Here is a 27724-nt window from a genome sequence, read left to right on the forward strand (position 1 = left end):
TAGACGAGTCTCCGAAACAGGCCCAAGTGAACGGCGGATCTATAACTAGAGCTGGTGAGATTCTCATTCACGGAAGCACAAATGGAAACCAAAGCAGGGCTGGGTGGGGGACGCTTTCAAACAGGGCCTGGGGAATCGGAGGACAGAAGTCCGACGCCTTGAGCAACGCACTCCTAGGGCAGACCGTCTGGCCCGGGGGGGCCTGCCTCCCCACTGCAGGAGCCAACCAGATGCTACTGGATGGCCTACACTGTAGACACCCTCCCAGATGGAAGGGCTCCAACAGCTGGCTTTCGGAGGTACACTGCCTCTGAACATGGAGGGTCCCCTTCAGCCAACGTGGAGGATATTTACAGACGGGCCTGTCCTCTGTGAATTGGTCTAAGCGCCCTTTAAAGCCGCTTAAGCCAGCCTCAGCCGAGCCGTCGTCCACTCCGAGCTGAGGCACTGCAGGGCTGTGCAGGGCATGCATAGAAGGACACGTTTGCCGAAAGATATACCCTGAGGGATCGCCTTTCCCCTACACCTCTCAAAGAGCCTTGCGCTGTACCACCTCCAAGCTCCTGGTGGTCCCTGGCCCCCAAGGAATCCCGCTTGACCTCGACCAGGGCCAGAGCTTTCTCCATCCTGGCCCCCACCTGGTGGGACGGGCTCCCAGAGGAGATCAGGGCCCTGACGGAGCTTGAACAGTTCCGCAGGGCCTGCAAAACAGAACTCCTCATCCAGGCGTTTGGTTGAGGTCCATCTAAACCAGGGACAGTCAAAACTGCGGCCCTCCAGATGTCCATGGACTACAATTCCCATGAGCCCCTGCCAGCATTCGCTGGCAGGGGCTCATGGGAATTGTAGTCCATGGACATCTGGAGGGCCGGTTTGACTACCCCTGATCTAAACCATTGCTTCCAATTGGCCCCCAACCACGACTGCTACGAATCTATCCAACACACTGGATCTCAGAGTTGAGTTCCACCATCCCTCAACGTTGTTGTTGTTGTTATTATGTCAATCTTGTCGTTATTCCCCTTGTTGTTCTAGGTATGATGTCACCCGTATCGCTTTCTTGTTCCACGGAAACCGCCCTGAACCTTTGGGGAGGGCGGTGTACAAGTACAATAAATGAATGAATGATGCCTCGGCCCAAACGACGGCCTCGGCTCCCATCTTTAAATGGCGGCCAGCTACTTGCTCTCCTGACTTGGGAGGCGTGGAACAAGTTCCACAGTGCACACAACTACGCCTCTTAGCAAATCGGGAGTCTGGAACGGCTGTCAAAAGCAGAGATGAGACGGCACCCGTCAATCTCCACGGCAGGCAGAGCCGTCTGATTTCCCAGGCTCTGCACTGCCAGGGAACTCCACCAAGGCAGGCTTGCCTGGTGCTAACATCATTCAGGCATCTAGTCACTCCGACAACAGAGAAGAAGCTGGATCACTCCTGGCCAATCCAGTCCAGCCTGTTTCACACAGCAGAGCCAAGGAGTTGTCCTGAAGGGCTAAGGAACCAGTGCCATGGCCTTCCCGTGGTGTTGCTTTGAGTCACAGAAGCATACAGTTGGAAGGGACCTCCAGGGCCATCTAGCCCAACCCCCTGCACCATGCAGGAACGCACAACTACCTGCCCACCCATGGTAACCCCAATTCCATACACACCAAAAATCTCCAGAATCCAGCCTGGCAAGGGGGAAGTTTACCTACCATCCCACAGAGGAATTAGCAATTCCCTGGGTAGGCAAGGAAGGACCACAAGAGACTCCTTTGGGTTGTAAGAAGCAGGTAAAAAGGTAAAGGTCTCCCCTGTGCAAGCACCTAGTCCTGTCTGACCTTTGGGGTGACGCCCTCCAGCGTTTTCAGACTCAATACGGGGTGATTTGCCAGTGCCTTCCCCAGTCATTACCCTTTACCCCCCAGCAAGCTTATGTAGTGCTTAAAAATGGATAATAAAATAAATAAAAACACCAAGGGCTTTGCAGTAAATATCACACTCGAAGCCTTAAAAGAACCCTGCTGAGAACCAGCTGGGTGTAGTGGTTAGGAGCGCGGACTTCTAGTCTGGCAGGCTGGGTTTGATTCCCCGCTCCTCCCCCACATACAGCCAGCTGGGTGGCCTTGGGCTAGGCACAGTCCTGATGGTGCTGTTCTGACCGAGCAGGAATATCAGGGCTCTCTCAGCCTCACCCACCTCACAGGGTGTGGGGAGAGGAAAGGGAAGGCGATTGGAAGACGCTTTGAGACTCCTTCGGGTAGAGAAAAGCGGCATATAAGAACCAACTCTTCTTCTTCTTCTTCTTCAGTAATCTCAGGGCTCTCTCAGCCTCACCCACCTCACAGGGTGTCTGCTGTGGGGAGAGGAAAGGGAAGGCGACTGTAAGCCACTTTGAGACTCCTTCGGGTAGAGAAGGAGATACGGCATCCTAAAAACTGTTGGGCAGGAGGTGTGTCTAAAGTTCTGAGGGCCACAAATTCTCTTAGGATGAAGCCCTGTCTGGTGCTCCAAGCAATTTTTAAAACCCAGTTCTAATAGTGCAGCCCTGCGCACCTGAAAACTGAATCTTAACAAACCACTGGGAGATCTGGAGATGCAACTCCCAGGACATGTCTCCTTTGGCCTTCCACTGTCTGCACACGTGGGAAAGAAAGGAAACGTATTGAGCTCAGTATTTTTACAGTCACGCTCAGCTGCAGTGCCAGGAAACCCAAGGAGATGTGGACCTCAGAGCTATACAAAGAGAAGGACCACATAGCTTCAAAACGGGGCTGCTGGCTGTCAGGACGGCCCCTGTCCAAGCTCACATGGGGAGAAGGATCCGTTGCTTCAGCACACATTCGTCCCCCCCCCCAGGAGCGCTCCCCATGCATTCTGGGGCGGCCTTTACAAAAGAGCAAACTGTGCCTGGCTCTCCCCCAGCGGACAACAGATGCTGATATGAGTCGCTATGCAATTACCATTGTTTTCAGCTCCTGTGTCATCACCAAAGAATAGGCCACCATCCAGGGTGCAATTAGCACTTGTCATCTGAGCAGAAAATCCATGGGGGAATTTAAAGGCCAGCGCTGGGGGAAGGGGGAGGTTAAAGGAGAAGGAGGACCCGTCTGCACACCACCCTCTGGCCGAGAGAGCGGGAGGGCCTGACCCAAGTCAAAAAAGGGCTTTTGTTTTGTTTTTAGTTAGTAGGTCACCTAACCGGTCAGATGTTGCTCTAGTCATTGGGGAGACTGTAGCACAAGGATGGCCAAGCAGTGACTCTCCAGGTCCGTGGACTGCAATCCCCATGAGCCCCTGCCAGCCATGGGAACTGTAGTCTGTGGACATCTGGAGAGCCACAGCTTGGCCGCCCCTGCTGTAGCACAAAGGTAGTAAAGTGGCAGCCAAGTACTTGTGCCAGTTTTGGAGGCAGCCAGGAGTTCTCCAGGGCAGGGGTAGTCAACCTGTGGCCCTCCAGATGTTCATGGACTACAATTCCCATGAGCCCCTGCCAGCAAACACTGTGAGGGGCTCATGGGTCCATGAGCATGTGGTGGACCACAGGTTGACTACCCCTGCTCTAGGGGAAAGGGAACAGGCAGCTGATTTGACCACCAATGGGCTTCCAACCAGACAGCACAAACATGAGTCTAATGGAAACAAAATGTTATTCCAACCCACAGCTTTGGGGACTAGGATCCACTTCCTCAGGTGCAAAGCCAGACAGTTTGCTATTGGGCGATGTCAACAAGGAATTCATGGTAGGGGGTACAGATGGAAATCCCACACCCCAACATTTTTCCTTTCCAGAATCTTTCAGGAGCTTGAATGTACAAGCTTCTCCGGACTCCTTCATTGTGGTTTTTCTGTGGCCATGACTGACACATCCCTCCCCTCCTAAAGTATGCTCAGTCCTTCTTAGGCCGGTGCTAAGCTTTTTTTAGAATCCTAGAATCATAGAATTGGAAGGGACCTCCTGGGTCATCTAGTCCAACCCCCTGCACTATGCAGGACACTCACATCCCATTCGCTCACCACTGTCCCCTGCCACCTCCTTGAGTCTTCACAGAATCAGCCTCTCCGTCAGATGGCTCTCCAGCCTCTGTTTAAAAATTTCCAAAGATGGAGAACCCACCACTGCCCGAGGAAGCCTGTTCCACTGAGAAACCGCTCTGACTGACATGAACTCCTTCCGGAGGTTTAGATGGAATTTAGAATCATAGAGCTGGAAGGGACCTCCTGGGTCATCTAGTCCAACCCCCTGCACTATGCAGGACACTCACATCCCAATCGCTCATCCACTGTCACCTGCATTTTAGTCCGGTTATAATTCACAAGGTTGTATTTTTCAGCTCGTCCACCCAGAGACAGTTCCCGTGTCTGCCAGGAACCCAGTTTTTAGAGGACCAGCTCATTAATTATTAGACACCGATGCCTGCAACAATCACTGCAATTTTCAAGGTGTCTTGCAGCCATCCATCTCAGGACTGTGTTGTGTCACTTAAAGAAAAAGCACGAGGAAGTCAGGCAATAAACCAGGGCTAGCCAGACTATGTCTCTCTAGACCTCCATGGGCTACAATTCCCATGAGCCCCTGCCAGCAGGATGCTGGCAGGGGCTCATGGGAATTGTAGGCCATGGGCATCTGGAGAACCACAGCTTGGCCACCCCTGCCCTGCAACCTCACTGTGAGTCAGCTGTGATTTGACAGCGCTATCCACCGTCTCCCGATATCTTTAAAAGGGCTGCAAATCAGGAGTCTGCTCTGCTGAGTCACCGAAGAAGCATGTTTGCAGCGATGCCTGTTTACTGTGGCCACAAGGAGAGCACACACATCCAGCCCCTGGAGAGCAAACATTCAGTGCTGGGCTGGAGACCCAAGCCAGGAAAAAGGAACCAGCCGTCCCGGCCTTGGGGGCGAAAAGCAAACTCTTCAAACCCCCGTGGCAAAAGGGTGGCCGCCAAAGCCCGGTCGCTCCCCACGCTGCTTACACGAAAGAGGCAAGGCTGATGAAACCGTTGCTCTCGGCTTGCTCAGCGTCCTCCCTTTTTCCTGTAAGGAGCAGAGCAGAGAACAAGATGAGGAAGAAGTCAAGACAGAGAGAGAGAAAGAGGGAAGAGCTTTACCTGGCAAAGGGGGGATTGGAAGCTGGAGTTCCCAAATCTTAGTCAAACTGCTCCACCCCTCCGGCTCTCTCAGTGGTCTGCATGCCTATTTGGGATACCAAAGGGGAATTCCCCCAAAATTCAGCACAGCACAAACAGAACCACAGAATTGCAAGGGACCTCCGGGGTCATCTAGTCCAATCCCTGGCAGAATGCAGGGAATTCACAACTACCTGCCCACCCACAGTGAACCCAATTCCATGTCCAGATGATTCCCCCCCCCAAAAAAAACCAAACAAACAGAATCCTTGCCCAGGCTAGCCTGGAGGAAATTTGCCCCCTGACCCTAAAACGGAGATCAGCATCTCCCTGGGCACGCAAGGAAGGCCACGAGAGCAAAACTCCTTTTCAAGCAAGCGCATTAAAGACCAACTGGACGATTCCCTTGAGGTCTCCCACCCAAGTATTATTCACCAAGACCAACCCTGCATAGCTTCTGAGACCTGACCCGACTGGTCTGGCCTGGGCTTCAGGGAACCAAGAGAGGAGGAGGAGGAGGAGGAGGAGGAGGAGGAGGAGGAGGAGGAGGAGGAGGAGGAGGAGGAGGAGGAGAAGGAGAAGGAGAAGGAGAAGGAGAAGAAGAAGAAGAAGAAGGAGAAGAAGAAGAAGAAGAAGAAGAAGAAGAAGAAGAAGAAGAAGAAGAAGAAGAAGAAGAAGAAGAGGAAGAAGAAGAGGAAGAAGAAGAGGAAGAAGAAGAGGAAGAAGAAGAAGAGGAAGAAGAGTTGGTTCTTATATGCCCCTTTTCTCTACATGAAGGAGTCTCAAAGCGGCAGACAATCGCCTTCCCTTTCCTCTCCGCTCAACAGACACCCTGTGAGGTGGGTGAGGCTGAGAGCGCCCTGATATTACTGAAGAAGAAGGGTTGGTACTTATATGCCGCTTTTCTCTACCCGAAGGAGGCTCAAAGCAGCTTCTGTTTGCCTTCCCTTTCCTCTCCACACAACAGACACCCTGTGAGGTGGGTGAGGCTGAGAGAGCCCTGATACCACTGCTCGGTCAGAACAGCTTTATCAGGGCTGTGACTAGTCCAAGGTCACCCAACAGGCTGCATGTGGAGGAGCAGAGAATCAAACAAGGCTCGCCAGATTAGAAGTCCGCACTCCTAACCATTCCACCAAACTGGCTCTTCAAGTGACAAGCCTCAACTTTCCACAAACCAACATGCATTTCTTAAAAACATTTCAAAGTCAGGGGAGAGCCTTCACCCATTTGGATTGAGCAAAAGATCCTGCGTCCTATTTTGGCCACCGAGTCACGCTGGGGCTTGAAGCCAGCCCTCGGCCCTCTTCCGCTACCCGCAAAACAGGGTTAATTACAACCGGCCTACCTTACAGAAACGGTGTTTGGGTCCGCTTCAGCTGCTCTGTATGCTAAAATGTTTTCCTGATCGCAAGCCACGTATCCAACATGCAAAGTGTCCCACGGTCAATACTTATTGCGGGACAAATCGTCCCACCGCATGACATGCTTACGGGGCGAAAACAAAGTCTATTATCATGAGAGGGATAGGCACGGAGGAAATTTCTCAGAATTCCACTTTGAGAACCCTACATGATCTCCACGACCTTCATAGAATCCTAGAGTTGGAAGGAGCCATAGAGGCCATCTAGTCCAACCCCCTGCTCAACGCAGGATCAGCCCAAAGCATCCTAAAGCATCCAAGAAAAGGGTGTCTCCAACCTTTGCTTGAAGACGGCCAGTGAGAGGGAGCTCACCACCTCCTTAGGCAGCCTATTCCACTGCTGAACTACTCTGACTGTGAAAAACCTTTTCCTGATATCTAGCCTATATCGTTGTACTTGAAGTTTAAACCCCTTACTGCGTGTCCTCTCCTCTGCAGCCAGCAGAAACAGCCTCCTGCCCTCCTCCAAGTGACAACCTTTCAAATACTTAAAGATGTCCCCTCTCAACCTCCTTTTCTCCAGGCTGAACACTCCCAAGTCCCTCAACCTATCTTCATAGGGCTTGGTCCCTTGGCCCCAGATCATCCTCGTCGCTCTCCTCTGTACCCTTTCAATTTTATCTGCGTCCTTCTTGAAGTGAGGCCTCCAGAACTGCACACAGCACTCCAGGGGTGGTCTGACCAGTGCCGCGTACAATGGGACTATGACATCTTGTGATTTTGACGTGATGCCCCTGTTGATACAGCCCAAAATGGCATTTGCCTTTTTTACCGCTGCATCACACTGCCTGCTCTTGCAGCCTGCAAGAAAAAACTCCCAACTTCAAGGGCCTTGGGCAAACCTTTTAATGGACCCCAGAGTCAAACAACGGACAGGCTTCCCAGTCCGGAGCCATCACTGCGGTCGATACCGGGCAATAATTAGCAGCGATATTTAATCCGGGGACTCCCAGAACATAAACTGGCGTGAAGATTCCTTTTTTTAAAGAAAACATTCTGGAGACCTTCCCAGCTCCATTGGCAGCCAAGGCAAGAGAAGTCATTAATTTGCCAACAGGCGACAGTCTGCCTCTTGATCAGCCAGGGATCCGCACAGCCGTTCAAACTTTTAGTGGCAACACACTTCTGTAATATTTTACACACCAGCAGATGCACGCGCTTTTATGGATTAAAACACACTTCCTCAGATGCTTGCAAAGCACCAGGCCTGGCATGCAGATCATCTATGCCAGGGGTAGTCAACCTGTGGTCCTCCAGATGCCCATGGACTACAATTCCCATGAGCCCCTGCCAGCAGGGGCTCATGGGGATTGTAGTCCATGGGCATCTGGAGGACCACAGGTTGACTACGCCGGATCTATACGTCTAGCTGCTGACCACCAAAGGACTTCAAAGGAAACCTTCAGTAGGAAAATGCTGAATTAGGATTTATCAGCATTCATCCGGGTCTGAATCAAAAGCATAGATGGCGCGGTCGCAGCAGGGGTTGAAACGCTGCAGACTCCGAAAGAGGAACATCTGAGCATAGGACAGGAATGTTCTGGGCTGGACCTCTGCTATTTCATACGGATTTATTGAATACATGAAGATTTTTGGAACTTATAATCTTTTTTACATAGTGTTCTACTGCTTTGTATTTTGTACTGGTCGTTGACCGAAATGTATGTATGTATGTATGTATGTATGTATGTATGTATGTATGTATGTATGTATGTATGTATGTATGTATGTATGTATGTATGTATGTATGTATGTATGTATGTATGTATGTATGTATGTTGACATCACCCTGCCAACAAAAGTACGTTTAGTCAAGGTTATGGTCTTCCCAGTTGCAATGTATGGCTGCGAAGGTTGGACCATAAAGAAGGCCGAGCGTCAAAGAATTGAGGCTTTTGAACTCTGGTGCTGGAGAAGACTCTTGCGAGTCCCTTGGACTGCAGGGCAAACAAACCGGTCAGTCCTAGAGGAGATCAGCCCTGACTGCTCCTTAGAAGGCCAGATCCTGAAGGTGAAACTCAAATACTTTGGCCCCCTCATGAGAAGGAAGGACTCCCTGGAGAAGAGCCTGATGCTGGGAGCGATCGAGGGCAAAAGAAGAAGGGGACGACAGAGAATGAGGTGGCTGGATGGAGCCACTGAAGCAGTCGGTGCAAACTGAAATGGACTCCGGGGAATGGGAGAGGACAGGAAGGCCTGGAGGATCATTGTCCAGGGGGTCGCGATGGGTCGGACACGACTTTGCACCAAACAACAACAACAACAACGTATGTATGTATGTATGTATGTATGTATGTATGTATGTATGTATGTATGTATGTATGTATGTATGTATGTATGTATGTATGTATGTATGTATGTATGTGCGTCTATCTATCTATCTATCTATCTATCTATCTATCTATCTATCTATCTATCTATCTATCTATCTATCTATCTATCTATCTATCTATCTATCTATCTATCTATCTATCTATCTATCTATCTATCTATCTATCTATCTATCACAAAAGCTTACACCAAAGGACTTCTTCCAGTTTTTGCAGTAACAAAACCAGAAATTTCAAGGCTTCTAAGAAAATGTTTCCCGATTCGGATTTTGGCCCCTGGGGCTGAGAAGCTCTGATCTCTCCAGAGACCCAAATAATTCAGTGCAAGAGTAGAAGATAAGCAAGGATTCCAAACTGCCCTTGTTCTCAGCGATTCTCAACCGCAGCAGGGGTTCACGGGCCACAACGGCACCAACCCAATTCTGCAGCGTACAGCAAGATCTTGACAATGTAGAAGCACCATGAGACTTCGTAATAATTTTTTAAACAGAAAATAGTCTCAGTTAAGCTAGGCAAAAGAAAATGAGGGAAGCAAGGGTCTTTTGGAGAGAATACACCCCCACACTTTACAAATCACTTTCAGAATGAGATGGTGTCACTGTCCCCATTTCTGCCAAGTCCACTTCTCCCTCCTTTGCTGGATCCTAGCACGTATCAGCTTTCAAGCACTCTGGGTGTATTCGCAGGGATTACCGCATCCCCAGACAGAGAAAAATGCCTACCCAAAACTCAAACAAAGAGCATTGTTTGGTCAAAGTTAAGCAACTCAGGGAATGTTAGAGCCACGGTGCGCAATGTGGCCCCTCCAAGGTGCGTTTCCACACACGGCACAATGGCTGAAAACTGAAGGTCAGGATTTCTTCTATCCTTCATTACTACACAGGGGGGAAAAAAACATGAAGGGCTGTTGCATTAAAAAGCAAAATCAGAATGTGGCAGATTCCCTCCGACCACAGTAGGCTAGTCTGATGGCAATAGAGAAGAATCCTAGACGCGTAAAGTTAGAAGGGAATTTCCAGGGTAATCTGGAAATTCACAACTCCTACAGTGAACCCAATTCCATGCCCAGATGATGCTTCCACCCTCTCGGGAACAGGAGAAAGCCAAGTTCTTATCATAGTACTAAACCTATGTCAGGATCGTAACAGTTCAAACTGGAGGCAAGGGTTTGCTCTGACAGAATGCTCTGCTAGAGACAATTCCCTGCACATAGAAAATGAATAGGCTTGGGTAGAATATCCCTTGGGTAGAATATCTAGGTTTGTCCTCTATGGCCAAGGATTTCTTATAGCAAGGATCCTTCTGTTACAAGATACAGGTCCCTCACTCTGAGCACCAGAGAGTAAGCCGTGTCCCCACTAGCTCCTTCCACGAGAGGCCCAAAAGATCAGCCGGGTGATGATTTAGTAAGGCCGAACAAGGAGAAAATCCTCTTCAGCCACACCCAGCAATGAACAAACACCTGGTAAATTGTGCTCTAACCCCAACCAGCGAAAAAGCAGCTTTCTTTTGGGTCCAACTCAAACCATTCTTGCATGGCTGGGGTTAACAATTCAAAACCACAAATATCACAGGAGCGCAGCGTGTCTGTGGCGGCTTGGCTTGGCATCCCTCACATCCGTGAAAATGACCTACAAATTATGGTAATTACATGCAGCTAATAGATGCAGCTTGCTCCAAACCTCAGCCTGGAGAGGCATTTCCAAAGTTGCTTGGGCCCCTCTCCACCTTCCTGAAGGCCCGGCACAAATTTTCCTGGAAACTAGAGGAAATCTTTGGTTCTGGATTCTAAGAAGCCAAGGAGAGAGGTGCTCCACCAGAGTCCAAAGCCCTGCTCCAAGAGATAGAATCATAGAATCATAGAGTTGGAAGGGGCCATAGAGGCCATCTAGTCCAACCCCCTGCTCAACGCAGGATCAGCCCACAGCATCCTAAAGCATCCAAGAAAAGTGTGTCTCCAACCTTTGCTTGAAGACTGCCAGTGAGGGGGAGCTCACCACTTCCTTAGGCAGCCTATTCCACTGCTGAACTACTCTGACTGTGAAAAATTTTTTCCTGATCTCTAGCCTATATCGTTTAAGTTTAAACCCATTACTGCATGTCCTCTCCTCTGCAGCCAACAGAAACAGCCTCCTGCCCTCCTCCAAGTGACAACCTTTCAAATACTTAAAGAGGGCTATCATAGTAACTGGTAACTGGTTTGCCCAGCTTGTGCTTTTCAATGGTCACTGCAAAAAGAACCAACTTCCAGTTAACGTTTGAAGAAAACGTTACCCTTTTCTGATTAGCCATTTCTCAAGAAACATTATTCATTAAATTAACTCATTAGTCACCTCTGCATCCCCGGCCTTCTTCCAACAAGCCCCAGGTGGTGGACTGCCTGCTTCTGGTTCATTTTCACAACAACCTTGTGAGGTAGCACAGGTGGAGGGGGTGCGATTGGCCCACAGACACACAGGGAGCTTTGTAGCCAGGCCAGCATTCGAGGCTGGGTGTTTCCAGGCTTCCTGTTTAAATGCTGACCACCAGACCACGGTTGCTCAAAAACGGAGAGTCTGAATTAGTCCAAAATGTTGCAAGGGCAAAACTTCCTAGAGATCTGGAAACCAAAACTCTGCTTTTATCACACGGCTACTGAACCTCGTCTTATGCTCCCTTAAAAAAAATAAATAACAGCAATCTGAGCTTTGGGTTTAAATAATTGTGGGGCATATTTGACGGTCCCTACCAGGATTTTGCTAGAGGAGGGGGAAAGCTCTACAAAATCAATGTTTGGGTCGTGAAAGGCAATGTCACATTAGAGGGAGAAAAAAACTGCCACTCCAAGAAAAACTCTGAACTTGTTATGCACAGACACACACAAAGCCCTGAGGGGCAGGGAGTTAGAATTTATTTTTTTAAACAAAGCCTGACTCCACGCCCTTCAGATAGGAAGGGGATCTGAATTATGAGTGGAAAAAAGCACACCCCACCAGCATGAGGCATTATTGTTCTCGGCCCTATTTCTGACATGGAAAATATTCCTATCCTTTTAAAGGGGGAGGGGTTGAAGTTCGTTGAATCCCACCTTTCCGGCAGTGAGAAGCACTTTCATTGGCCAAGAAACCGATGTGAGTTTCTCTTCGCCAGTCTGCCCAGGTACCTCCTGCATGAAACACCTGGGTCCTGAATCTGCCCTCCCCCTGCTCAAAAAGAGAGGTGGGGGAGATCAAGTGCTATAAAGGAACAAAGGTGATTTTTCCCCCTTAATCCAAGGCTAAAAACTCACCAGCCCTCTTGTACAAATTCTCTTCCTCGCCTGGGACTCCCATGATAGTTAATCCAGAAGAAAAGCCCCCACAGGCAAATGTGAATCACTGAGCTGAGATAAGGAAAGGGAATCTTTTAACTCCCCTCGGGAATGCAAAAAGGTGAGTGAAGGGTCTAAACTAGACAGACCCCCACATAGTGAGCAGCTGGGGGGGAGGTTTCAAAAGAAACCCCCCTTTTAAAACCACATTCTAGCCACCTCCTTAAGTACACTCACCCACAAAGAACTAAAATGACATGTGCTTGTTATGAACCTTGATTGCAACAAGCCGATTACAAGCATGAAGCACCCCTGGCAGAAAAGTCAGCCATTAACATAACCAAAGTACTAAAAACTTAACAAGAACTCAATAGGTTGGTTGGTGGGTACCAAGGGGCAGTTTATCCCTACAGCTATCAAGTGTTGGTATTCCAGTTCATGTGGGTAGCCGTGTTGGCCTGAAGCAGAACAAATTTTGAGCCCGGTAGCACATTGTATCTGAAGAAGAGTGTGTGCACACAAAAGCTTGTACCTTGAATACATCTTTGTTAGTCTTAAAGGTGCTACTGAACTCAAAAATTGGAATCCCAGACATTATGCCTTTCATATCATCTCACTCTAGGAATCTCCCCCCCCCCAAAAAAAAGACCAGATATTTTGCCTTCTGAGAATGGGGAGGGGGAAACCCCTCTATCTTTCGCACCACAGGTGAAGAACACAGGCTGGCTGATGCACTGAATGAGTAACCATTGAATGAGGCCCAATTGAGGCCCACATTACAACTGAAAGGTATCAAGCGATAGAAACCCTCCCCATTATGCCTTCCTGCCCATCTGCTTTAAAGAGCCTCCCACTAACACCGAGATGTACTATAACCAAACACCCCAGCAAGCTCACCTTTTGATTGGAAGGGAGAAGAAAAAAATCCTAGGCTCAACCATCTGAGGAGGTTTCTCCACACTTCTTCAAATTGACTTGTGAGGGCCACGAGGTAGCTGCCAGGGGTTCCAAATTAAAAGCCCACTTCACATGTTAAACCAGGGGTAGTCAAACTGCGGCCCTCCAGATGTCCATGGACTACAATTCCCAGGAGCCCCTGCCAGCGAATGCTGGCAGGGGCTCCTGAGAATTGTAGTCCATGGACATCTGGAGGGCCGCAGTTTGACTACCCCTGTGTTAAACCATAGAGAGGTGATTCCTTTTAACCGCACCATGGTCACCCCATGGCAGCCATATGGGGCAGAGCCTCCTTTGCAAGACATGAGATACCCTCTGAAACTATTACATACACTCAACCTTTTAAAACACCCTGTGCAAACAACAGACTCCCTGAAGGGTGTCGAGGCACACCCACCCCAAGCAGTGGGGAGAAGCAACTTTACACCATCATTACCCACCCACCACGAGTGCGACAGAAAGGTATGAAAGACTACGGAAGTCCACACCTTGAAGAAAACTTTTGTTGGTCTTTGCCATTGGACGCCATCTTGTTCTGCAACTTCAGACCCACCTGAATCTATCAAGCCCCCTCATTAACAGGGATTTCTTCACTGCCTCTCTCCCTATCAGGACTCGTGCTAAAATACATACAAACTTCATTCATTTCATAGCCATTTAACAGTTTATAGACAATCCCAGAGGTGGAAGGGGCCAGACAGGCCATCGAGTCCCACTTCCTGCTCAGTGCAGGATCAGCCTAAACCATCCATGAGAAGTATCTGTCCAGCCACTGCCTGAAGACCACCAGTGAGGGGGAGCTCACTCCATAGAATCCTAGAATGGGGCCATGCAGGCCACCTAGTGTCCCCCCCTTGCGTGATGAACCCCCAAAACGGCTGTGTGAAGACCACCAGTGAGGGAGATCTCACTCCATAGAATCCTAGAGTGGGAAGGGGCCATGCAGGCCATCTAGTCCCACCCCCTCCTCAATGCAGAATTAGCCTAAACATCCAGGAAAAGCATCTGTCCAGCCACTGCTTCAAGCCCACCAGTGAGGGGGCGCTCACTCCAAAGGCTCCTAGAGTGGGAGGGGGCCACAGAGGCCATCTAGTCTGACCCCCAAGGCACCCAGGAGAAGCATCTGTCCAGCCACTGCCTGAAGACCCCCAGTGAGGGGGAGCCCCCTCCACACACTCCTAGAGTGGGAGGGGGCCACACAGGCCACCTAGTGCCCCCCCCAAATGCCCCCCTCTGCTTGGCCCCTGGTCCCCCCCCCGTCCCTGGCCTCTGCCCCCTTTGGGAGGAGGGTCCCTGGAGCCCCTGGACTCACCTGGAGGGGGCCGGGGGCCCTGGGTGCCCCGCGGGGCGTGGAGGGGAGGCGGGCGGCCTCCTGCCCCGTCTTCTCCGGGGGGCTCATGCCTCCCCCGCCCTCCTTCTCCCCACAGGGTCGGGGTCGCGCAGAGGCGGGCGGTTGAGGGAGGGGGGGCGCGCGCGGCCCCGCTGCCCAGCCCCGCGACGGCCGTTCGGACGGGAAGCGCGACGGTCCAATTCACTCACCCGCCGCACAGCCAGCGCTCGGGCTCAGCCTCTCCCGCATCACTTCCGGGGGGGGCGGCCGCCAGCCGCGCAGGAGTCAGCTGGCGGCGCCGTGACGTCGCCGCGCGCGCGCCCGGCGTGCTGACGCCGCACGCAGCGTGAGGGCAATTTCTCTTCTCCACTCCCCCCCCCCCCGGGGCTGTTTTATTTTTCCTCCTCAGGCGGGCAGAGGTGAGTCAAGGGAGCCGGACTGAACTAATCGGGGAGGGGGAGGCGGGAAGGGAAACCACGCCCCCCCACACGCGCTACTCGCGTTGGTGCAGCCCGGGCAGCTCGCGAGGCTCCCCCCGTGCCGGTCCTGCCCTCGCCGCCAGGGGTCGCCCCGCCCTTCCCGGATTGGCGCCAAAAGGCGCGGGGGCCGACGGGAAATTGAGGCGCCTCCCTCACAGGGGCGTTGTGCGCCCCCAGCTCTTGACACAGCAAAAATGCCCCCTGCCCACAAAATTCTGCACGAATGTTACATGTTTCTGCCCCCACCTCTCTGCAGCCCTGAGGGGGGAGTCCGAGACTTGTCTGGCCCACACAACATCCCTGCGAGGTGGGCTGGAAAAAGTCAAACTGTGGCTCTCCAGATGCCCACCGAGGGCAGTTGCCCCTGCCAGCAGCGCTCCACATTTCCATGCCATACAATTATTTATGGCAGGGGTAGTCAAACTGCGGCCCTCCAGATGTCCATGGACTACAATTCCCATGAGCCCCTGCCAGCGAACGCTGGCAGGGGCTCATGGGAATTGTAGTCCATGGACATCTGGAGGGCCGCAGTTTGACTACCCCTGATTTATGGTTTATTCATTTAATTGTTATTTGACTTGCTCCCATACAATGGCTCATGATGGGGAACATCATAAAACCCACCCTAAAATCCCCTTAAATATCACAAATCTCCATTTAACTCCATTTAAGCTCCCCCCCCCCCCTACGACTATCGCTCATCGGTTTTAGTCACTGGGTCCCAGTAAGAGTTGAGCTGAGGGTCTCGCGATTTCTACTTTATAATGTTGTTTATTTATTTGATTTATATCGGGGCTCTGGGGGCTCAGGGTGGTTTACGTGGAACTCATGAACGGATACATAAAACTATCAATTACATGGATTATGTTATTATGGATATGTTATGGTCTTGTTATTATTGTTATACTGTTATTCCTGTTTCCTGTTGCCGTACGCTGTGTCTTTTCCTGTTTTCTGTAAACCGTCCTGAGCCCTCAGGGGAGGGCGGTATATAAAGATGTATTTGTTTTATTTATTTAATTTATAGACCGCCCTCCCCAGAGGCTCAGGGAACATGATGGACGATACATAAAACTATCAATAACACATGAATAACCATGTAATATAATATTAATAACAGGTAGTTGTAACCATAACAGTGTAAACAATGATACAGTAAATATAATGAGTAAATAAATAAAATATAATACCTTCTCAATAGTATATAATACCTTAGAGGAGCCTCTTGTGGCGCAGAGTGGTAAGGCAGCCGCCTGAAAGCTTTGCTCATGAGGTTGGGAGTTCGATCCCAGCAGCCGGCTCAGGGTCGACTCAGCCTTCCATCCTTCCGAGGTCGGTAAAATGAGTACCCAGCTTGCTGGGGGGTAAACGGTCATGACTGTGGAAGGCACTGGCAAACCACCCCGTATTGAGTCTGCCATGAAAACGCTAGAGGGCGTCACCCCAAGGGTCAGACATGACTCGGTGCTTGCACAGGGGATACCTTTACCTTTACCTTCTCAACAGAGATCATCCTTCAAGGTGACCTGCACCATCTCCCCCAACCTGCTCAGCGGACTTCCCACACTGTGGTCAGATAAGGTAATCCGATGTGCTGGCTAACTTGGGGAAGGGCCTGATGACCTTAATTACCTTGGCCTCAACCAAAGAGCTCAGTCTTGCAAGGCCTGCAGAAGTTGGGATGCTCCGTCAAGACCCAGGAACTTTCCCGGGAGCTCATTGCACCAGGTCGGGGCCAGGACTGAGAAGGCCCTGGTCCCACTCGAGGCCAGGCAAACCTTCTTCAGGTCAGGGATTGCCAACGGATGTGCTCCTGCAAATGTAGGTAGGCCGTAAACGTGGATGGCCTTAAAGATTAATACTAAAACCTTGATCCGGACTGTAACTGGCTAGGTATGGGCCCTCCAAGATGTTCCTGTGAGGACCCTAGCAGCTGTGTTCGGTGCCAGCTGCAATTTCTGGGTCAAGGCCAAGTTCCTGCCCCGGCAGAGTGAGTTATAGAAGTCCAGGCTGGAGGTGGCCATTGCATGGATCACCATGACCAAGTGGTTTGAGGACCACTAGTAGTACAGATTGAAAAGCACCCAGCGGGCCACATCAGTGACCTGAGCCTCCTTTGATAGGGAGGCATTCAGAATCATGCCCAAGTTCCTGGCAATGGAGGAAATGTTAAGCTGCACTCCGGCCAAGGTAGGAAGCCTGCTTCCTGGTCTGACCCCTTTCAGCCCAGCCACCAGACCTCCATCTTGGAGAGGCTGAGTTTCAGGTGGCTCAGCTCCAGCCATCCAGCAACAGCTTCCAAATATCTGGCAAATGTATCTGGGAGGGAGTCTGGCAGCTGCCCATCAGGAGATAGAGCTGGATGTCACCAGCATATTGGTGATAACCCAGCCCAAAGCTCCGGACTACTGGACCAGACGGAGCATGTAGATGTTAAATAATGTGGGGGAGAGGACCGCCCTCTGCAGACCTCCACAGGGGAGCTGGAAGGGGCACAACATCTCTTTCCCCACTGCAGCCCCCTGTGTCCAGTTCTGGAGAAAGGAGATCAGCCACTGAAGGGCTGTCCCCTGTATCCCAACCCTGGCAAGGCAGTGGGCCAATATCTAATGGTTGACCACAACAAATGCAGCTGAACCACCTCTATCCAGCTGGTAACAAAGATCATCTGTCAAGGCGACCAGCACCGTCTCCACCCCACGGCCAGGGTTCAATTACCATGAGCCCCTGCCAGCATGGACACCTGGAGAGCCACAGTATGGCCACACCTGGGCTAGGCCAGATGCAGTAACCACGCATGCCAATATCTCACAAGCAGACATATTTATTATTTATCTATTCGGGGACTTCTAGACCACACCCAGGTGGTATACAACAAATAGAACAGACAATAGAAAACCCCCAAAACATGAAATTGTGATAGAGTTTAAAATAGAATTTTTAAATAGGACTTAAAATACAATGAATGTGGCCCATTCATTCTGCGTCTGCCACCTGGAGACTGGCAACCCTACTTCCCTGGCATCGCCCTCTCTGCTGTGCCGGCCCACCTGCTCTCCAGATCTCTGTTAGAGGCAGTCAAAGGGCAAAGACATAAGGAAGACCCTGAAGGAGTTGGACCTTGTTTTCAAGCTAACCCTGGTTAAAGTAAACCATGTTTTCATGTCATGTGCGAACTGAGCCGGTGTGCAATCTATGCTCTCCAAAAGAAAAGGAATAACGGCTGGATTCTGTGAATAATGTTGACCCGTTGTTATATTTGGATGATCTCCATGTGCTAGGAAATGTTTATTCTTTTCCATAAACGAAAGGCCAAGCAATGCACAAGAAGGGTGACTCTGCCTTGTTTCTGTGTTAGTGTGAAGGCTTTGTTAGTCAGACTGCGATTTATTGTGCTGGAGGAGCCAGAGAGACTGAAATTTCCCATATTGACATAATGTCACCAATGACGAGGAAGCGTCCTGCTTGAAAGACACAGGGAAATAAGACATGCCTGTGATATTCTTTTTTTTTTCCCCTGTGGGTAATTGTGTTGTGTCCACAGTACTGTGGGCTTCATGTCGCCAGTGTGGATTTTCTCATTCTTTGTTTTAACAATGCCAAGAGGAGTAAATTTTTAGACAACGACTGGAATCCTCGGTTTCCTCAACAATGCCGGTTTCATTGCCCTTGCTCTGGTCTCTGTCACTCAGGAGCAAAGGCTGAACCTGGAAAAATCCAGGATGCCTGCATTCATACATTACATGTTGTTAAGGAACAACTTCACATCATGGTTCCAGATCCTTGTTTAATGGATCCTTATTAGCCGTATGTAGCAGCAATCATAATTGATTCACTCATATTAATGGTACTTTAAGTAAACCATAGCATTATTGCTTTACGTCTGTTGTTGTTGTTAGGTGCGAAGTCGTGTCCGACCCATCGCAACCCCATGGACAATGATCCTCCAGGCCTTCCTGTCCTCTACCATTCCCCAGAGTCCATTTAAGTTTGCACCTACTGCTTCAGTGACCCCATCCAGCCACCTCATTCTCTGTCATCCCCTTCTTCTTTGGCCCTCAATCCCTCCCAGCATGAGGCTCTTCTCCAGGGAGTCCTTCCTTCTCCTGAGGTGGCCAAAGTCTTTGAGTTTCATCTTCAGGATCTGGCCTTCTAAGGAGCAGTCAGGGCTGATCTCCTCTAGGACTGACCGGTTTGTTCGCCTTGCAGTCCAAGGGCATTACGTCTAAATTATGGCATTACGTCTAAACTCATCCACAAGACTATGAGTTCAACCCACTCCTAACTGTTACCGTGTAAAATAATGTGGATGGATATCTAAAAAAAGGACATCGTATATTTTGTCAAACCCGTACTGATGATAGTCACAGAAAGGGAAATTTTGCCTTTTTGCTCCAGGAGACTTGGATTGCAGTTGATTTTTCCTCACAGGAGTTCTGAACCCAGCTCCCCCCTTTGACCTTCCCTTGGCTCATCAGTTGATCCCACAGATGAATTGGCCTTCTAGCTACAGGGTGTAACAGGCAACTGCATAAAAGATTATCTGTCACCTTTCCCAGCTGCAGAACAACTGTTGGTCGTCATTGTCATTAAGGGTGAATTTAGCAAAAAGATTGAGCCGGGGGAGGCCTGGGTTTTGGAGCAGAGCCTGATGGTGGTAACAAGCAGACACTAAGACGAATCAAGAGGCAGGAGCAATTGCCAGATGTCTGCAGCACTCTCCCCTTCCATGCCTGTCCCTCTTGCTTGTAACAAGAGCCACTGTACAGGGCACCTCCTGCAGGTTTATCTGTCCCTTGACGGCAATGCCCAGCTTCTGGTTTATTGGCATCAAATGTCTCCTAGAGCCAGGAGTGTGCTTTCTTTGAAACGGCAGAAAGTGGATCTCTCTCCAAAGCGTTCGCAAAGCATTCCTCAACTTCGGCTCCCCAGCAGTTGAATAATTTGTCCTCCAGTTGGGTTGAGCTTTGCCATTAAGCGTTTACAGCCAGGCTAGGTCTAGTCCAAGATGGAAAAGATGGGATTCGCCATTCACTTAAAGCAGCGTCAACCGCTCTTTGCTACGGGCCTTGAACCAGATTCTTCCTTTATAATCCGTCAGTTTAGGGGTACGCGTTGTGACAGCTTGGCACTCAATCCACAGGACTAACAATATGACTTGCCTGGTGTTTAGGTTGTGCTGAAAGGCAACCCCCACCCCGGTCCTGGCCTCCTGATGCCCACAAAGACTGGATAACATTGGCCATCTGTGCTTTTGGATGCGACAATAGGGAATCTCTGCTAACAACCGCAAGAAAGAGGCTATTCTGTTCCTTTTGCTGAGAATCGCTGTCCGAGATCTCAAAAGAAAACACCAACGTTCGTTGACTGAAAGGACTGAAAAGCCATGTGGCGCTAGACAACAGAAGGCCTTCTGTTCTTGGATGCAGGGCGGATCTGGGAAGCAAATTTTGACGTGGAGCTTTTACGTAAAACTCAGCTGGGTTTCATAGGCTCAGATCCCAAATCACCCCATTTGAAAAGCTCGAGGCAGTTCCAATTCGGGGCGGGGGGCTGGTTTCTGCCACCCCCTTCTTCTCATCACACGACATCCCAGACGGCCCCCAAAGCCCTGCAGCGGATTTTCAGGGGATACGTATTGGGCTGTAGTGGGATAAGGAAGGATATCAGGAAAAAACTTTTCACAGTCAGAGTAGTTCAGCAGTGGAATAGGCTGCCTAAGGAGGTGGTGAGCTGCCCCTCACTGGCAGTCTTCAAGCAAAGGTTGGATGCACACTTTTCTTATGCAGCCTTGTGGCCTTCCAGCTTTTTCTCCAGCGCCTCTGGCTCAGATATCCATTTTTGGTCACCCTGGAAGTCTTTGATTGCTAATTCAGTGTGTTAACATTCCTGGAGCTGAAAGTCATCCGTCTGGTAATCTTCTCAGAGAGAGTCCAAGGAATTTCAAGCAGCAGAGTTGTGCTTGGGCTGACGGGGTCAATGCGGGCTTCGAAGCAGAGGCAACTGGTATGAGATCAGCTGGACTGGAAGGAAGCGTTTCGTTTCCTGGGATCTTCCGCTAAACTGGAGAAGGGGAGAGCCACGCCTGCCTCCTTGGCTATATTAGAGGAACAAGACAGAGCTCTTCCGCCAGGTCTATGGTTGAGGCCGGTGCTGGTGGAAGATCTGATTGCCCCCCCTTGTCCGGAAGCATCTCATCCTTCAACCATCTTGAGGATGTTGTTGCCATAGCCCTCTGCCGCCCGTTGGCAGGTGTTCCGCTATGGGAAAGGATGGTTGTTCCACCATGTTGGTGGTTGTTTTGATGGGGCATTATTGGGGGTTTATTGTTCTGGGTTTTTTTAAATCTTGTAACCTGCCACGAGCCAGCTTGCTGAGAGTGGCAGGTAATAAATGTAATTAATAGTAGTAATAATAATAATGAGGAGGAGGTCAGAAAGGTCACAGCTCTGAACGTCTGGAAACCCAGACTTTTATCCTGTTGGGAAGGTCCAGAAAATCTCTCCTCCCTTCCGTCCCACTTGACATCTTCTGAAAGGGATTGCTGAAAAGGGATGGGTCGTTTCTTCTACATAGATAACTTCTGGTGCTGGGAGAACCTGGGGTGGACGGTCACCTTGGGATCCTGTAGTCCAAGTTCTCTCTGGATTCTGGGAAGGAGACCCGATGCCTGTTTGAGTTACTGCTATGAGCTGGCCCAGAGGACCACTTTTATTTTGTCAAAGAGCCCAGATGGTACAATGTCTGGGGAGTCCATAGCAAGGTCAGGAAGACCCAGTTTCCACTCAACCACTGCCTGACCTTGGACCAGTCATCCAGGGGGAGAGGGAATAGATCAGGTGCCAGTATCTTAGGGCCTGGATGGAAGACCGCCTGGGGACATCCCCGTTTGCAGCTTTAAGGTCCTTAAGGCTGGTGATGCAATAATGGCCTGGTGGGTTTGACCTCGCTGTTCTGCTTCTGCTGTCCACGCTGTGACCAGGCTAGTTGGAGGCCAACGTGGACATCCAAGGCTGCTACCCAGAGGCAGGCAAGGGCAAAATCCTGGTTGAAAAGGACCTGGAGATTTGGGGGTGTAGCTTGGGGATGGTGGGATTTGGGGAAGGGAGGGTCCTTAGCCTAATATAATGCCAGAGAATCCATCCATCCTCCAAAGCTGGCAATTTCCCCAGGGCATCTGATCTCTGTAGGCTGGAGCTCAGTGGCCTTAATCCCTGGAGATTTCCAGGCCTCACCTGGAGATGATGTAGGAATTTATCTGGCCTTGAAGACCCTACAGCAGGGGTAGTCAAACTGCGGCCCTCCAGATGTCCATGGACTACAATTCCCAGGAGCCCCCTGCCAGCGTTCGCTGGCAGGGGGCTCCTGGGAATTGTAGTCCATGGACATCTGGAGGGCCGCAGTTTGACTACCCCTGCCCTACAGGGTGGCCACTATTTGGCTGTGACTTGATGATTAAAAAAGTTGAACAAGCCTTGTTCCGTGTGATTCCAACTCCATGAGATTTGCAAGGGTGCCAGCCTCAGGGTGCCGGCAAAACAAGCACAACCTGTCAGTGGAGCATGCGGGCAGGGAGCAGAGAGTGCAACTCTTCCTGTCTTTAATGCTTGATACAGGAACTACCGCTGTTGGAGGAAATACCATTCAAGATGAGGGAGCATTTCCAAAACATGTACCGCTTAGACAAGACACATTTTTAGTACTTTAAGCTGTGGCAAAAGTTTTGTCAATGTTGTAAATCAGGGTCAAGCGTTACTTGTGTCTCTCACGTCCGTCCATCATTGGAGAAATGTAGGAGGGTGCCACAAGGTACCCTGTCCCCTGACTTACAATTTTGACCAAAACGGTCTTTGTTACTAGCTTCAGGATTTAGCTTGGAGATCTCTTAGAATCACAATTGATCTCCTGGAAGAGCTGCCAAACCTTGTTGCTGTTTCCAGGGGGAGGAAGAAAAATTAGAAAGAAAAACTGAGCCTCATCCCTAAGTTCTTGCCATAGAGTTCCTAGAGCTATCCAGAAGTGACAGGGTGTAGTTCTCGTTTTACCACAGAGTTTCTAGCAATTCCTAGAGGTACCCTTTGTCACTTCCAAGTAGCTCTAGGAATTGACAGGAATTCTGTGCTAAGAACTACTGTAAGTAGACAAGGCCTATATTTTTCCTTTAAATTTTTCTCCAGGGAGGCTGCCACCCCCACAACCCTCCCACCCGCCTATCTGGAGGAAGCTTTTGGAGGCTGGACCTTATGAGACCCCACCCTCCGCAAATCTCCAACTCAGATTTGGTAATGCTACATAGAAGAGGCCAGCAATTTGGATGAGTTTGAACCAGAGAACTTCTCTGGAAATCCAAAGTTAAGCCGTTGTGGGTCAGAGACATATTTTTGTGCATTCTTGAATCATGTGTTACATACCTGAGCAGCTGCCCTGCCCTCCCCTTGGTACACAAAAAAATAAATATTCTCGAAAGTTGGCTTGTAGGTTTTTGCTCTTCTGGTTCTTTTCATGTTTGCTAGGAGAGCCAATAAAATATTTGAAAATGAATTAGGGCATGTGTGGAAATATCCCATCTGTCTGGAAGCCTTCCCCCCCCTTCCCTTTTCCAAACATCTGAGGGTCTTTTCCTTTTTCTCTAGATGACCCTGGCCACCCGTCAGGAAGTTCTTGGCCTTTACCGCAAGATATTCCGAATAGCCAAAAAGTGGCAGTCTGCATGCGGACAGATGGAAGAGACCGCCAAAGAAAAACAGTATATTGTAAATGAAGCTAAAACATTGTTCCAAAAGAATAAGAATGTAAGTGAGCATATTTCTGGCTGCCTGTGCTGTTGAATAATTATATTTATCCGTTAACAGAAACATGGCATGCGAACGGATCCCTTCCTCGCTTGCCAGGCCTCCTGGCTAAGAGGGACCGCAGCCGTTCTAAACAAAGCGCCAAAGGAATTGAGAGGGGGGGGGAGAATAGGCAAATTCTCTGCTCAGTAACAGAAGCTTTTCTGTCTAGTTTAACGACTATGAATATCCATCCAAAACAGAAGATGAACAAATACAGTTTATATATATATATATACTTATTTACGTTTTTACCTATTGATATTGAATGATGACAGAGCCTCTTGTGGCGCAGGGTGGTAAGGCAGCAGACATGCTGTCTGAAGCTCTGACCATGAGGCTGGGAGTTCGATCCCAGCAGCCGGCTCAAGGTCGACTCAGCCTTCCCTCCTTCCGAGGTCGGTAAAATGAGTCCCCAGCTTGCTTGCTGGGGGGTAAATGGTCATGACTGTGGAAGGCACTGGCAAACCACCCCGTATTGAGTCTGCCATGAAAACGCTGGAGGGCGTCACCCCAAGGGTCAGACATGACCCGGTGCTTGCACAGGGGATACCTTTACCTTTACCTTTATTGAATGATGGGGTTCATGCACTTGAAAGCTCCCGCCTTGAATCAATCTTTGTTGGTCTTAAAAGGTGCGATTGGACTTCGGTTGACTTACATGTTCTGTTTGTAAAGTGTGTTTTCTCCTGTCCCGTTTGGCCAGTTAACAGATCCTGAGCTGGTTAAACAATGCATAGAAGAGTGCAAGGCAAGGATCGAGATCGGACTCCATTATCGCATCCCTTATCCGAGGCCAGTAAGTAGGACTCCTCCTGATGGGGATCTCCACTCCGATATCACTGGCGGTCTTCAAGCAAATGTTGGATACACACTTTTCTTGGATGCTTTAGGATGCTTAGGGCTGATCCTGCGTTGAGCAGGGGGTTGGACTAGATGGCCTCTGTGGCCCCTTCCGACTCTATGATTCTATGATCTTTATTCCCTTGTGCAGCAAAACGCTGATGTAGGCTGGGCAGAAGCTGCCGAGGAGTGCATTAATTAACTAATTTGAAGCCCATGAGTCAGGGCTTGGCTGCGTCAGTGCTACGGTTGCTAACCTTCAAAGCGCCCTTCCAGGATCACTGACAGACCACTATCCGAAGCACGGTCGCTTAGAGAGTCAGGATGTTGGTTCAATTAAAGCTGAGCATTAATGTTTGCTCAATTACACTTGACCATTAATTTCCCAATTTGCAGACCTCAAACGCCCTTGGTCATTCACAAATGCCTGTACACGTCCTCCTGAGAGAGTGGCAGCGTGCTCTCCCTCTGTTTGCTGGCCCCCACAAAGTATTAAGTGTGGCTTGAAAACCACTGGCCACTCCAGAGGTGGTTGCAAAATAGGGCATCTCACAGCTGTCTCAGTATTTGGGGGGGAGGATGATGTAATAGAAATTCTTCATCCTGCAAGGGAGGCATGTGGCGTTTGAAGACGTTATGCATGGAAGCTGTGCAGGGCTAGAACTGAGACTCTGAAGCTACGGAGAGGTTTTAGTAGGTGGCCCGTCGGTAAGACGGCCCATCTCACTGGCTGAGAGTCAGAAATCGGTCTCCTGCCTCCAAGAAGGCGTCCTATTTCTGTGGACTTTTGCGTGCTCTTCTTTGCTAGCTTCCTATGCACTCGGGGAGAAGCAGGGCTGTAGGGGGAGGACGTGCCCAGAAGCAAATGATGTGACCCATCCAAGGGGGCAGCTAATGCCTAGATCCAGAGGAGAGTCCTGGAGAAGAAGCAGGAAGTCCATACTCATGATCTGTAGCCCAGCCTCTTTTCCAGTCATCCAGGGAGGAGAAGTCAGGAGGGGAGATCCCTTGTGCTGAGTTCAATCATCACAGCCTTGCGCCAACATGCAAGACAACATCTGCTTCTGCCGCGCAGCTTCCCCATATCCAGGTCTCCTTCGTTTAGAAACCTCAATTGTGGGCCAAGAAAGAATCCCTGTTTTGTGCCAAATGCCAAGAGGATTCTCCCGCGGAAGGAAGGCAGAGCAAATATATATTGCTATTCGTAACAAATCACTCCTGAGGCATTTGAAATGCATGAAGGCCTTTGCATTTCTTATTCATCCGTGCAACGACGTTGCGAGGTAGGCCAGACTGCTAATCTGCTACTCGAGGGTAGCCAGCCTTTGGGCCCCACCACAGAGTGGTCACCGTAGGAGCTGACGTGGAAGCATACAAACAGAAGACAACATGAGAAATTCCTCAAAATGTACTGGGAAAGAGATGGGGGGGGAGAGGATAAAACCTGCCCAGCCAATCAGATCTCCAGGCACCAAAACCCAGAGTGCTGTTGGGCCTACCTGGCCTCACCCACTTTCTGAAAATTCCTGGCAGGCAGCGCTGCGGGCTTTGTACAACCCCCCCCCCCCAGGCTGTGTTTCCTGCCTTGCTGGCAGGCAGGCAGTCGCAGGTGTTCTCTCAAGCAAACCAGCTGAAATAAGATATGTTTTGCTACCTGTTTGGACCAAGTCTTAAGTTTGGTCCTGAAACTTCTAGACAAGCAACAGTTTGAGAGAGAGAGTTAAGTCTTGCGTTGTGCGGATGGCAGATGGTCCCTCTTGATGTTGCTCCAGCTGGCGAGCTGAGTGAAACCAGTGCTGGAGAGAATCCGGAAGAAATTCCTGACAGTCAGAGCGGTTCCTCAGTGGAACAGGCTTCCTTGGGAGGTGGTGGGTTCTCCATCTTTGGAGATTTCTAAACAGAGGCTGGAGAGCCATCTGACGGAGAGGCTGATTCTGTGAAGGCTCAAGGGGGTGGCAGGTGACAGTGGATGAGCGAGAGGGTTGTGAGTGTCCTGCATAGTGCAGGGGGTTGGACTAGATGACCCAGGAGGTCCCTTCCAACTCTAGGATTCTATGATTCTATGATGTGCAGCAAAGCAAGGATCTGAGTTTGCTTCCCAGGAGTCCACGCTGCCGGTTTCTATTAACTCCCCGTGTTTTCAGAGCATTGCCTTTACAGAGCCTCTTTTCTTGCTTTCTGCTCTTTGTCTTTCGCCGACTCCTAGATTCACCTGCCTCCGATGGGCCTCGCGCCCCAGCAAGGCCGTGCGTTGAGGCATCAGGAGAAGCTGCGGAAACTTTCCAAGCCCGTCTACTTGAAATCCCACGATGAAGTTTCTTAATCCGGGCTCAGGCCCGTCGTCCCCCTGGACTGCCAGGCAGACGCATCCTGGGCCAACGTGCATCGCTGAAGTGGCTGTGGCTTGCCGTACTGTCTCTTTCCCACAGGTCAGGCGCCCACCTGGCCTTAGCAGGAGATGCAGGAAGGACACACTCAGGCTGGCGGAGACGCGACGCAACTGATCCATCAATAAAAGCGGAAAGATTTGTGGTCACGGAAGAGAAGATGGGGAAACATTGAGAGTGTATTTGAATTCCAAGCATTCTTGTCTTTTGTCACTTGTTGAGCATCCTCTGGGATCCAGGACTGTCAAAGCCTGTCCTCTGTTGGTAGGCAGCCATGATGTCTTGCTAAACTTTGGGGTTTCAAAATACATGTGAGCCTTGTATGGTAGGGGAGGAAGACCTCTAGTAGCCTGGACCACTGCTCAGCCTGTAAAGGCTCCCCCAAATTTCTCTCCTACCAGTAGGGTCTCTTGCATGGAAGATCCAAACCCCGCTGTTGCTCCCCCAGCCTCCAGGCTGTTCCATGATTATTCCGCAAGCTTTCTCTTAGGCAGGCAATGGGCTTTGTTGCCGCTGTTTGAACAAGATGGTGGAGAGGCTCATTGCAAAAGGATGAGCCACAGGCCAAGAATGCTCCTTCAGCACGTCACTCCCCAGCCGGTCTTGCCATCTGCATGGGTGGCGGATGGGATGGCCACACCTGGAGCGTACTTGAACCTGAGCAGGTAAAAAGCACCTGGCCACCCGTGTGAATTAGCCCTTCGCTTGGGCAGGGCTTTCACATCATTTTCCTGTAGGGAAAATCGTAG

General features: G+C 50.2%; 2 protein-coding genes across 5 annotated transcripts in view; one reads left to right on the top strand and one right to left on the bottom strand.

The window, feature by feature from the left end:
- DCUN1D3 (defective in cullin neddylation 1 domain containing 3) overlaps positions 1-14688 on the bottom strand; it is a 52824-nt gene extending 38136 nt beyond the window's left edge. For both annotated transcript variants that reach the window (XM_077316195.1, XM_077316194.1), the window contains exon 1: positions 14418-14688. The gene's annotated coding sequence lies outside the window, so the exon portion shown is untranslated. The remainder of the gene's footprint in view (positions 1-14417) is intronic.
- Positions 14689-14728: 40 nt separating this feature from the next.
- Positions 14729-27163, top strand: LYRM1 (LYR motif containing 1). Of its 3 annotated transcripts, none has more exons than XM_077316196.1 (4): positions 14729-14854; positions 23548-23706; positions 24452-24544; positions 26795-27163. In XM_077316196.1, the coding sequence occupies exons 2-4, from the start codon at positions 23548-23550 to the stop codon at positions 26909-26911; spliced, it is 369 nt and encodes a 122-aa protein (XP_077172311.1). In that variant the 5' UTR covers positions 14729-14854; the 3' UTR covers positions 26912-27163. The 3 variants fall into 3 exon arrangements, with proteins under 3 accessions (XP_077172311.1, XP_077172313.1, XP_077172314.1); XM_077316198.1 differs by lacking the exon at positions 14729-14854 and adding an exon at positions 21892-21944; XM_077316199.1 differs by lacking the exon at positions 14729-14854 and adding an exon at positions 21913-21940.
- The last annotated feature ends 561 nt before the right edge of the window (positions 27164-27724 follow it).

The sequence above is a fragment of the Paroedura picta genome, chromosome 17, assembly GCF_049243985.1.
Source record: "Paroedura picta isolate Pp20150507F chromosome 17, Ppicta_v3.0, whole genome shotgun sequence".
Lineage (NCBI taxonomy): Eukaryota > Metazoa > Chordata > Lepidosauria > Squamata > Gekkonidae > Paroedura > Paroedura picta.

Coding starts and splice junctions, on each gene's coding strand:
- LYRM1 (XM_077316196.1), top strand. CDS start 23,548: ATGACCCTGGCCACCCGTCAGGAAGTTCTTGGCCTTTACCGCAAGATA. Junction 23,707..24,451: donor TGTTCCAAAAGAATAAGAAT/GTAAGTGAGCAT, acceptor CCGTTTGGCCAG/TTAACAGATCCTGAGCTGGT. Junction 24,545..26,794: donor GCATCCCTTATCCGAGGCCA/GTAAGTAGGACT, acceptor GCCGACTCCTAG/ATTCACCTGCCTCCGATGGG.